At 37.0% G+C, this 12,579-nt stretch overlaps 1 protein-coding gene across 9 annotated transcripts in view; it reads left to right on the top strand.

The window, feature by feature from the left end:
- The window catches only part of TTLL5 (tubulin tyrosine ligase like 5), a 240,282-nt gene extending 227,713 nt beyond the window's left edge, over positions 1 to 12,569 (top strand). For all 9 annotated transcript variants that reach the window (XM_033107454.1, XM_033107463.1, XM_033107453.1 and 6 more), the window contains one exon: positions 11,922 to 12,569. Coding sequence is in view for 3 of the 9 variants with exons in the window: in XM_033107456.1 (XP_032963347.1) it covers positions 11,922 to 11,944 (23 nt within the window). In the remaining 6 variants the exon portion in view is untranslated. The remainder of the gene's footprint in view (positions 1 to 11,921) is intronic.
- Positions 12,570 to 12,579: the final 10 nt, after the last annotated feature.

Here is a 12,579-nt window from a genome sequence, read left to right as displayed (position 1 = left end):
TCAAGTGACAGCACAACGCTGGGGCTTTGGTTTGCTTGTCTTACCACAGAAGAGCAGTTGTTACACATTTCCTAGCACACCACCAGTCACAACCATCGTTTCTCTTCCCCCCAGTCCCTGCAATGGAGCAGAATGGAATAGAAAGGAAAATACCGGGGTCAATCTATAATAAAAGTAAGAATTGCTTTATGAGACTTTTGTTTAAGTCATAAAGATGTTTATGTCTGTGTTCGTATCAGATGTATTTTTCACGATGCATCGCAATAAAAAATAAAAAAGATTTGTAAGTAACTCGTCCTTTCACGTACCTTCCTCAGGTATGTAAAAGTCTGCTGTTCTCCTGATCTTTAGGCAAAGCACTGGTATCCGGCGCCCTTTTGAATTAATGCTGTCTACGGCCATACCACCCTGAGTGCACTCAATCTCGTCTGAATTAATGCTGCATCTAGTCTAGGAGGAATGAGACTGAATTTTTATCAGGCTAGAAATTATTGTGTATCTAGAATACACAAAATCTCTATATATCACTTCTTTTGAACTCACAGCCATATAAAAATCTCTTCTTAAACCCTACCAAAGATTTTTCTACAGTGAGCATGTATTTGTCCTATAGTCAGAAAACAATAATCATTGTTAAATCCCAAAGATGGCAAAGCTAGTAAATAGCAGAAATCAGGTTTAAGCCCTTAGCCTTGTGTATTCTCTACCATTCTTCGTTACTAGAACTCTCTATAAAGAAGTTAAATCTTTTTAAGAAAGTAAAGAAACTTTTTTGAAATAAATCATCTTTTAATGATTTAGTGATTTACAAATGCAGATTTTCTACATATACACAGTATATATAAATATTTTATATATAAACATATATAAATATATCAGATATACTTAAGTGGATTATGCTTCAAAACTGGATAGATGTAGATAGATCTGAGTTAAATCCCAAGAATCAAAGGATTTCAGTCAGCCTCGCAATTTTTAAATTTTCGTAAAAGGGAAGTTATTAAATATCCTTATGCAAAAAAGAAAAAAACCTTTTCAAACAAGTTAAATGGTCTACTCTTGGGTTGCTATCTAAATGTAATTACAAAAAGAAACACTTTTCACTGAACGACATTTGGAACTCATTCAATTAGATTTATATTTCTAGTCCCTGCTGTAATTTTATCATGCCCATCTTACTGGTCTGTAATAAGAAAATGAACCAGAATAAGACGAACATGGTTTTTACAAGTTTGTAAGAGTTAAATATACTTTCAAAACTGAGTTCTGTACATTTTTCTTAGAAGAATTAGGCTTCTTGTGTACATGACTTTAGTTGTTTACATTAGAATTCCTTAAAATAGCATTTTATTGAAACTATTTGACGCTCATTTTTGCAAGGAGAAAGTAAATCTCCCCCATAGATGGACACTTGAGCCCATGTTGGTTTTAGCCTGTAAGAGTTAAGCCAAGTGCCTATACTGTTCATTAGAAATGAAGAAGAAGGATTTCTGGGAGGGGACGAGAGCTTGGTGGTGCTGCTGTGGTCAGCCAGCTCCCTTCTCCCGTGTGGCTGCATTTCAGAGTGACTCAGGGGCTGCCTTGGCTCTGAACAAACCCCTTGCAGCTGTGCCCGGCGCCTTTGTGTCACCCAGGCAGGGTTTCATGAAATGGATCTGCTGCTCTTGTGCCTGTGTTGTTCATTCCTACATACTGGAGCCATGCCCGGGAAGGTGAGGGGCCAGCAGGTTGGCCCTCACTCCCCAGCTGTCCCTTTCTCCTAATGTCACTCAGGATATAAATAAATCAATTCATTCAGTCTCTGTCTTATCAAACCAAAGCGTTGCCAGACGATACTACCAGGGCCACTCTGATCAGTTGGAAAGACTTAGGGGACAAATCTAAGAGGCACCACTTATACAGCCTTTGCATTTAGGTAATTTTAAAAATTAAGTTCTTACTTTTATTTCTCTTACCTCAGACCTTGGAAGGAGAAAAATCACTCCATTTACATGTGCATAGTGTTTGAGGTCGGGGCCTTCTTTACCGGCCTAGAAGTCATGAATTGTCTCTCTTCTCAGCTGGAAAAGCCACGAGTCAGATGAGCTCCTTGAAATACTGCATCTCTTTTGTACGGACAGCTGATGGGTGGTAGGAGCCCTGGTCTGGAGCAGGGATTGCTGCTCATCACACCAGGCCTTTTGCTACTTGCACATGCACAGTTTGCACTGTTAGTTGGAAGTCTTTTGCTACCCATAGGGAACACTGCTAATGATCATTTCCCACATCAGTCAGTCGAATATTTACCCAGCAACTGCCATGTAAATATTTACATGGCAAAATGCTGGGAGCTCAGGTCATGTGAAGGTTTGTCAGACGTGGTCTTTGCACTTAGAAGAGTATAGCAGGGGAAATGATGATACGTGCAAGGCAAAGTGTTCCCCTCCTCCCCCGCAAAAAAGGGAAAGAAACAATGATTTTTATGTAGTTTAAGAAAATCTGTCCACCATTCCCTCTCAGGGAACTTAAGCCTCAAAGTGAACATGGAATGTGAATCTGCTGGTCCCTCAGTAGTTCTCTATTCCTAGGTGCCTCTTGTAGTGTATTCACCTTGGCAAATGTCAATCATAGTATTGAAAAATATTTTTATTCACTGTGTTAAAGTAACACAAGCCAGTTACTTTAACCTGGTGCTAATGGAAGAACCGCAGGCTAGAAGAAAAATAGGGTTTGTAGGACTCTCTGGTAGTTGCCAGATGAATGAAACGTATTTTACAGGTGCTTTAAGAATTTTAAGAGTAAGTCTCATGATGTTTTACGTTTGTATTGCTCGTTGACTTTAGAACTAACCTAATAAGATGTACTAACCTAATACGATGTAACTTCGTTTATTTGATAAATTCAAAGTGAGTATATATATAGTATGATCCATAGACATTTTACCAAACAAAAACAAAGAATTTCCAAGTCAGGGCATCAAAGATAAAAAGAAGATGGGTTGACTTCAAAGATGGCTTTTCAAAGTCAAAAAAAAAAAAAAAAAAAGCCGGGCTGTGACCATGGCCACAGAAGCACCGAGGGGGCAAATGCAGTCACATTATTGTCCTGTGTACCTTTCCTGCCCTTATGACCCCAACAGTGGGTCACCAGGCAGGAGGAGGAATTGAAGCAGCTCTGGACCAGAATTACGGCAGCGTGTAACAGGAATAGGCAAATCCCAAGGTGGAGGCTCTGGTGAGAGACCCTTCATATAAAGTTCATCTAAAGTTCTCCATGTAACTGTCAACCAGAAATAAACCCTCCCCTCCCACCTGACGTCCACCCCGTCACGCACTGAAAGAAAATTACCTGTCTTAAACCTTGGTGCTGAGTGAGATGGTGTGGGGAATTCTACCCTGATCATTTATTATTGAAAAATGGGACGTGTGAGCTTGGGCATGAATTCATATTCCCTAGGCACCCTGAAAAACTTCAGATTGAGAATTTAGTTTAAGGTGGTCCTAAGCTAGTAGTGGCTCCAGACACTTAATAGAGTCAAATTCTTATTTTTGCTGGAGGAATCCTCCTTCAACTGAAATCACAAACAATTCCCACAGAAAGTTCTAAGAACTGAGAGGTCACAGTGTAAAAATCAAAGACAGTAAGGAAACATGGAACTATAAGCAAAAGCCCGCAAAAATAATAGATAACCGTTTTAGACCTGCAAAGGCTAAGATACTGAAATTACCAGATATACAATAAAAAATAAATTTTCTCATATGTTTAGGGAAATTAAAGAAGGGAATAAAAGTCTGAGTAAAACCAAGAGATTAAAATTATGACCAAAAAGATCTGAAAAAGAACCAAGTTTGAAAATCATTGGATAGGCTTAACTATGGATTAGACCTAGTTGAAGAGAGATTTAATAAGCCCGAAGATGTGTATTTAAAGAAGTTATTTGGAATGCAGCACAGAAGAAAAAAAAGTTGGGGAAAAACCAAGTGAGAAAGCCTGAAACATACCTAATTGGAGTTCTGGAAAGAAAAAATGGGACAGGGACCATATTTGAAGAGATAATGGCTAAAAAAACTTCTAAAACTAATGAATGATACACAAATTGCAGTGAATCACAAGAAATCCACACCTAGACATACCATACTAAAAGTTTAGAATACTAAAGACAAAAATGTTAAAAACAGCTGGAGAGAAAATAAGGCTTTCCAAAGGAATGCCAGTTTGACTGATAGCATACTTCTCAACAGCAATAGAGGAAACCAAAATACAGTGTAATGTTGCCATTGATGAAAGAAAATAATTACCAAAACCAGAAATGTATTTTAAGCAAATTATCTTTCAAGGATGAGGATAAAAGAAAGACATTTTCCAACATATAAAACCCCCCAAAATTGGTCCCTAGTAAACCTTCCCAAAGGGAAGGATTCTAAAGAATGTATTTCCAACAGAGGAAGGTGATACCAGAAAAAGGTCTGAGATGCAAAGTGGAATTATGAGCAAAGAATATGTAAAAATAAGGGCAAATATAAACATAACCAATAAAATGATGATAATGTTCTTGCAGTGTTAAAATAAAAGAGAGGAAAGGGAGGGAATGAAAATGTTCAACATCAGTACCATGTAAATCAAAGGGAGGATATGGTCAGAGTTAAAGTAGTCTAACTTGATTTTATACCATGAAAAGGTTAAAAATATTGATTAATTTCAGCTCAACATAGTTAACATATACAAATGCAAAAAGGAATAGTGTAACTACTAAAAGAATAGAAATATAAAACTTCCAAGGTAGTAGAGACAAATGGAATGAGGAGAAAAAAATGAATCCATAAGGAGGAAAAGAAAGCACAGAAAAGGTGGAACAAATAGCACAGCTTAAAACAGTAGAAATAAATAAAAATATTAATAATTACAAAACTGTGAGTGGACTGAATATTCCAGTTAAAGTCAAAGACTGAATCACTCAACAAATATTTACTGAGCATCTACTATGTACTGGACACCATTCTAGGTGCTAGGCACACAGCAGTGAACAAAACACCCAAAATCCCTAATAGGAGGGATAGACAACAAACCAAATAAGTAGCACAAATAGTTCATTGGATAGTGTTCTAGAGAAAAAAAATCAAGCCATGAAAGAACATAGAGAATGAAGACACTCTATTCTAAATAGGAGTAGTCCGGAAGAGGAGCGTTTGAGTGAAGACCTAAAGGAGTTGAGGGAGTCAGCCAGTGGTTATTAGGGAAGGGAATTCCAGGCAGAGGGAACAGCATGAGCACATTCCTTGAAGGGGAATTGTGACAGCTGTGTTTGGGAAACACTAGCAGACCAATGGGGCTGCAGTGTAGGAAGCGAAGAGGAGAGTGAGAATAGATAAGACTCCCAAGACAATGAGGGGCCAGCCAGCTCATGAAGGCTGCACGCAGTGGGCCAAGGAAAGCACTTGAACTTTTCTGAGTTACATGGGAGCCAGCAGAGGGTTCTGGGCAGAGGAGTGCATGAGCTGATGGTGAATTTAACAGGCTCTCCATGACATCAGGCGGGGGCAAGGTAGGAGCAGTAGAGATGGCGGGAAATGGTCAACCAGAAATGGATATACTGTCAGCCTAGATTTAAAAATCCACTTTGGGGCCATTTAAAAGAGACATACCTAAAACACAAGGATATAAAAAGGATGAAAGAAAGAGGTTGGGAAAAGATATACCAGGGGATGTAGTTACATTCATCAGACAAAATAGATTTGAGGACAGAAAGCACATTAAGAAATAAAGAGAGTCACTATATTATGGCTGAAAGTTGCAAAGATTCACCAGCAAAGTGTTTAACCTTTTCTTATTGACTTATTTTAACTAGTATATTTAATGATTTTTAAAATTAAATAAAAAACGTATTTGTGAAAAATACAAAACCATAAAGAGAAATAGACAAATTCACCTTCATATTGGAATGTTTTAATGTAACTCAGTAATTGGTAGATCAAGCAGTCTGAAAATCAGTTATGTTTTAGGAAATTTGAACCACACAATTAACAGATCTAACAGATATATGTAGAACATCACACTGAATAAATGCATAATACACATTCTTCGCAAGCGTCCGTGGAATATTTGCAGAAACTATGTGCTAGGCCTTAAATTGCAATTCAAAGATTATATTCCCTGATCATAATGCAGTAACAAAAACATAACTGGAAAATCTTCATGTATGTAGGAATTAAAGAGTTAACTCATCAAGAAAATCATAATATAATTAGAAAATACTATTTATAAAAACCCGAGGAATGTAGCTAAAGCAATATTAAAAGAAAATTTATACTTAACAGTAAGGAGAGGGGAGAGGCTGAAAATTAATGTGCTAACGAAATAAATCCAGAGAAAGTAAAAGTAAAGAAAAATAAATGATAATAAGGATAAAAGAGGAAATTAATAAAATAGAAAATAAGCATACAGTCAAGAGGAACAAATAGAAACATTCTCATACATGCCTCAGAGATTAAACAGATGGTAGGAAGATACTATGAATAACTTTATGCTGAGACATTTTTAAAACTTCGGTGAGATGGATACAATTTTAGTATTTCACTTACAAAATTTACTCAAGAAGAAATATAAAGTCCAAACATTCCTTTAATTATTAGGAAATTGAATCAAGAACAAAACTTTTCCCACAGATAACACCAGGCTTTTATGATTTCACTGAACATCCATGGAGCAGATAAACCAATCTTCTACACGCTGTTCCAGGCAGAAGAAAAGAGAGACCACTTCCCAACTCTTATTATCTTAATCTCAAAACCTAACCTTTTGGGGGACAATCCCCCCAAAAGTTCTAAAGTTACAAGATCTTCTTAATTGTAGATATATTATAAATGCGAAAAATTCGGAATAAGACATTAGCAAACTGAGTGTAGCAATGTTAAAAGAGACATTACATCATAATCCAGTTAAGTTTATCCCAGAGATTCAAGGCTTGTTTAATAGTAAAAAATTGACTAATGTAATTTACTGCAGTAACAGATGAAAGGGGATAAAAATCATAGGCTCCTCTCAGTGGACACAGAATGAGCATTTAATAAAAGTCAACATCCTCATGACTTAAAAAAAAAAGTCCTTGCTAACTAAGAATAGAAGGAAAACCTAATAGTAAAGTACCTCTACAAAAAGCCAACAATAACCATCATACTATTTGTTGGGAAACTTTGAAAGCATTCCGTTTAAGATGAGGAGCAAGACAAGGGAGCCTCTCGCTTCTGTTGGACTGGAAGTCGTTGTAGTCAGTAAAGTACAAGGAAAGCAGATGACATAGGAATCAGACAGGAAGCAGCAAACCTGTCATTCTTCTCAGATAATGTGTTTATCTGATTTTGGAAACCCCAAAAGAATGTTCAAATAAATGATTAGCTTTGTAAGAGAGTTTTCCAAAATCAAGTACATTTCTGTACATCAGCAACAAAGAGGGAGAGCCTGTGATTCTAGAAAAGATCCCTTTGTATCAAAGGTGTAATCATCAAAATGTATAGTGTACCTAGGGGAAAAAAATCTAACAAAAGATGTATAAGACCTATTATTTAAAAATATTATAAAACTTTAAAAAGAGGCACTTTAAAAAAAAATTAATGGAGCGATATATACATGTTCATAGATGAAAAGTCAGTTTAGTAAAGATGTCAGTTCTCCCCAAAATTGATCCATAGATTTAAGAGGGTATTAGTTGTTTTTATTATTATTATTATTTGACAAGCTGATTCTAAAATTTATGTGGAAGAAAAAAAGGCCGAGAATAATCCTTCTACTCATAAAGAATGGGAATGAGAGATGAGATATTCTTACCAGATACCAAGAATTCGTACCACGATTCTCATCAAGCTAAAGTAATTAAGAGAGCTTGGAGTTGTCATAGAATACAGAACCCTAAAACGGGTCTCTGGTATGGAAATAGTTGATGACAGAGAGACTTTGCCGTTAAAGGTGGAAAGGATGGACTTTGCAATCAATGATGCTAGGACAATTCATTATTGTGTGGGGAAAGTGAAATGAGATCTTTGCTTTACACTGCACAAGTTTAAGGTGGATTAAAGACTTAAATAGGAAAGGCAAAAGTGTCCATCTTTTGTAAGACATTATAGGACAATATCATTATGAACGTGGTGTTAATGGAAGGATTTCTTAAATTAGAACCAAAAAGTACAGACTTATAAAGATGAAAACTGATAAATTTGACTTTGTTCAAATTAAGAAATTCTAGTCTAAGACACCACAGAGATATTATGGGTTTTTTTGTTTTCCTTTTTCCTTGAGTCCTATTCATTAGAGATATATTCTGAAATATTTATGGGTGAAATGATTTGTTATTTTGGGTGTACTTTCAAGTACACCAGGAATAAAACCTGGAGAGAGAGATGAAACAAGGTAGATTGTTGATAATTATTGAAGGTAAATGATGGGAACAACAAAGGGTCTTATACTATTTTATTTTCTGTGTATGTTTGAAGTTTTTTATTTGAAAAGTTTTTTTAAAAAAGAAACCATCCATTTTAATGGTGACTGTCCTAGATTTTCTGGAAACCTTAACATTTAAAAAAAACATTTTCTAGAAAGGTCACCAGTTAAGTGTGCATCTAAATGCTATCTAATTTTTATCTGTGAGTAGAACTGTCCTTATAAATTAATAAATCATGAAGCAACCTTTAAAAATACCATAAACAGGATGGAGAGACAAGTCATAAACTAGGTGAAGGTGTTTGTAACACATAGAACCAAGAAATTGTATCCAAGATATTGAGCAAAGGACTTTAAAAATCAGTAAGCAGTTTCTTAGATATGACATCAAGGATAAGCAACAAAAGAAAAATATAGACAAAGTGGACATCATCGGAATTTTCAAATTTTGTGTTTCAAAGGGCATCATCAAGAAAGTGAAATGCCAACCCACAGAATGGGAGAAAATATCTGCAAGTCATGTGTGCGATAAAGGATTTGTACCTAGAAGATATAGAGAAGTCTTACAACTCAATAATAAAAAAGAACTCAATTTTTTAAATGGGCAAAGGATCTGAACAGACATTTCTCCAAAGAAGATATACAGTGCCAGTAAACATATGAAAAGATTCTCAACATCCTTAGCCACTGGGGAAATGCAAATCAAAACCCATGAGACTACTACTTCACACCCACCAGAATGGCTATAACAGAAAGACAGACAATAACAAATGTGAGTTACAAAAGGATGCAGAGAAATTAGAACCTTCATACATTGCTGAGGGGACTGTAAAATGGTGCAACTGCTTTGGAAAATAGTTTGGCAAGTTTGTCGAACCATCAAACATACCTTACCATATCACCCAGCAATTCCATTCTTATGTATATACCCACCTGAAATGAAAACATGTGTCTAAACAAAAACTTGTACGTGAATGTTTATAGCAGCATTATGAACAATAGCCAAGAGGTGGAAACAACCCAAATGCCCATCAACTGATGAGTGAATAAATATTAGGTGGGTGCAAAAGTAATTGCGGTTTAAAAGGTTAAACATAATTGCAAAAACCACCTAATATTCACCATTACTTTTGCACCAACCTAATGTAGTATATACAAGGTGTGATCAAACAATGTGGTGAATGTTTAAATAAAAAAAAAATTTACAGTAAAAGACACATTGCCATTAATCCCCCTCAAAATACTCCCCCTTGCTTCGATCACACTTATCCCATCTTTCTGGCCACTTTCTGAAGCAGTTCTGAAGTCCTCTTTGGTGAGTATCTTTAGTTGCGTTGTCGTGGCTGCCTTGATGTCCTGAATCGATTCAAAATGTTTACCTTTCATGGTCATTCTGACTTTGGGGAAGAGCCAGAAGTCACATGGTGCCAGATCCAGTGAACAAGGTGGATGAGGACACACTGTAATGTTTTTATTTGACAGAAATTGCTGTACCAGAAGCCATGTGTGACATGGAGACTTTCCATTGTGATAAAAAAAAAAATACAGTGAATGCTGCTGCCAAGTGCCATCCAATGGAAAGGCAGGGATCTTCAATATGGGAAGTGGCACATCGAACCTTAATAACAGTATGTGACAAGTTTCAACTTGGTCAGGTGTGAACTACGGTTGAGAGAAGGTGTGTTTTAAAATGTGCCGTAAGTCATCTTCCATCATGACAATGCTGTGTGTCACACATCTCTTCTGGTATACGGCAATTTGTGTCAAATAAGAACATTACAGTGTGTCCTCAACCACCTTAATCACCAGATCTGGCACTGTGTGACTTCTGGCTCTTCCCCAAAGTCAAAATGATTCAGGAGTTCGAGGCAGCCATGACAGCACAACTAAAGACACAAAAGAGGATTTCTAGAACTGCTTCAGGAAGTGGCAAGAATGATGGGTTAAGTGTGTTCAAAGTGAGGGGGAATATTTTGAGGGGGATTAATGGCAATGTGTCTTTTATTGTAATAAATTTTTATTATTTAAACATTCACTGTATTTTTGTATCATACCTTGTACACACAATGGAATTATTATTCAACCACAAAAATGAATAGAATAATGGCATATGCTATAACATGGATGAACCTTGAAGACATCCTGTCAGTGAAAGAAGCCAGACACAAAGGACGACATATTACATGAGTCCATTTATGTGAAATGTCCAAAATAGGCAAATCTATAGAGACAGAAAGTAGATGAGTGGCCACCTAGGCCTGGGGAATGAAATGCGTGAGGGTGATGGCTAAGAGGTGTGGGGTTTCATTTTCTTTCAATGAAAATGTTCTAGAATTGATTGTGGTGACAGAACTCTGAATATACTAAAAGCCACTGAATTATAGAGATGATGGGTGAATTTTATGGTATGTGAATTATATCTCAATAAAGCTGTTTAAACAAAAGATCGATAAACAGCAACTCAATAGGAAATTAAACAAGACACATTTTGCAGAAGAAAAAACATGTATGCACGATAGATATTTGAAAAGATTCTCAAAGTTATTCCTAATCAGGGAAATGCTAATTAAAACCACAGGACGATACCATTGTATACTCACTTGATATGCAAAAATTTTAAACTCAGACAATACCGTTGTTCCACATGTAGAAAAGTGGAGAAATGAGGGAAGCTCATCCATTGACAGAGGGGGTATGAGATACAACCACTTTAGAAAATAATAGGGCATTATTTTTAGAGAGTTGAAGATGCAAGTATTTATGACCTAGCAATTCCACTAAGTATATACCTAAAGAAACTCTCCCATTGTATGCTGAGATCACACGTAAGGGTCATCACAGCAGCACTATAAAATTCAAAACCACATAAAACTAAACAATGTAATATTTAGGGACATAAGTATATATAGTAAATATTTAACCTGTTATTAAAAAGCAAACAAGAGAAGGAGAAACACAAAATTCAGGATAGTAGGTATGGAAGGAACTGGGAGAGTCTCACAGGGGATTCTGGGTGATGTCCCTTTTCTTAAACTGGGTGGCAGGGTGTGTGTGTCTGTTGTGGGGATGGGGGCAAGGGACACAAGGCAGAGTGTTACCTGACAGCCTGAGGAAAGATTTAGACAAACTCAGAGCAGTTCTTCCATGCGGCTCAATATTGAACTCTAATAATGCTGACCCTAAGTTTCTAGGAAAGGTTAACAAATTTAACATCTTCTATTTGAGTATCAAAAGGGATAAAGTGTTCTTATCCAGGGGGGAAAAAAAAAAGAAAGAAACAAGAGAACTACACAAAAGGGCAGCAGCAGCAGAAGGCAAGTGTTTTAAAAAGGTTTCCAATAAAAGTGGTTAAAATGGAAAGTTTTCTACTTCAAGGTAAACTTCATTTATTCGGGCCACACACCTTCTTTATTCTTCGGTAACGCTAACTAAAGCAGACATTGCTGTAAGTACAAGAAGTAAAACCCCATACTCTCGTTCAGGTCTCTCAGTGGTTGATTTTCTCTCTTTAGATCCTGCTCACACTAAGAGATGAAGCACAGACATGCGGAGGAAGAAGCCACTCACTACTCCCTCTACCCCTGGTGCGTGACTGAGGGTGAAGCATCCACAAGCGCTGCAAGGGGTCCATAGTATTATTTTTGCTGCTCTGGTCCCCAAAACCTTGGAGCAGAAGTGGCAGTAGATTGTTGCCAGTCATCCAATCCAGACTTTTACGGCGATGACAGGAAAACACATCAGCTGGATTTCGATGGGACTTGGCAGTGGGGACGTTCAACTGGTGATATATACCCCGAGAGAGCACGCGTGTACATTTTACCCCTCTACCCCTCCCCCAACTGCTTAGGTCTTTTCTGTCCCTGCCCTGCTACCACACAGAGGTGATATAAAAGAGGCTCTTTGGCTATTTGCATTTCGCTTCCTCTTCTTTTCCAGATTGCACTATTAAGCTTTACTTCCTACAAGCCTAAAATCCCAACAACGTTGTCTACCAAAGTTGTTCTTCCCTTTGCAGAGGGTTTGGGGAGAAAGGGGAAGCTTCCATCACCAGCTTCCCAGGGAGTGGAGGAAAGTCGGTGCGCTGCTGATCACGTGAGCCATGCTAAAGGCTCCCTTTGGAATTACTGATTTCTAAAATTAATAAAGTAATTCGATTTTTATTTTCTTTTT

Source organism: Rhinolophus ferrumequinum, chromosome 6, assembly GCF_004115265.2.
Source record: "Rhinolophus ferrumequinum isolate MPI-CBG mRhiFer1 chromosome 6, mRhiFer1_v1.p, whole genome shotgun sequence".
Classification (NCBI taxonomy): Eukaryota; Metazoa; Chordata; class Mammalia; order Chiroptera; family Rhinolophidae; genus Rhinolophus; species Rhinolophus ferrumequinum.
The sequence above is the reverse complement of the archived record's forward strand: the minus strand, read 5'-3'. Positions and strand labels throughout refer to the sequence as shown.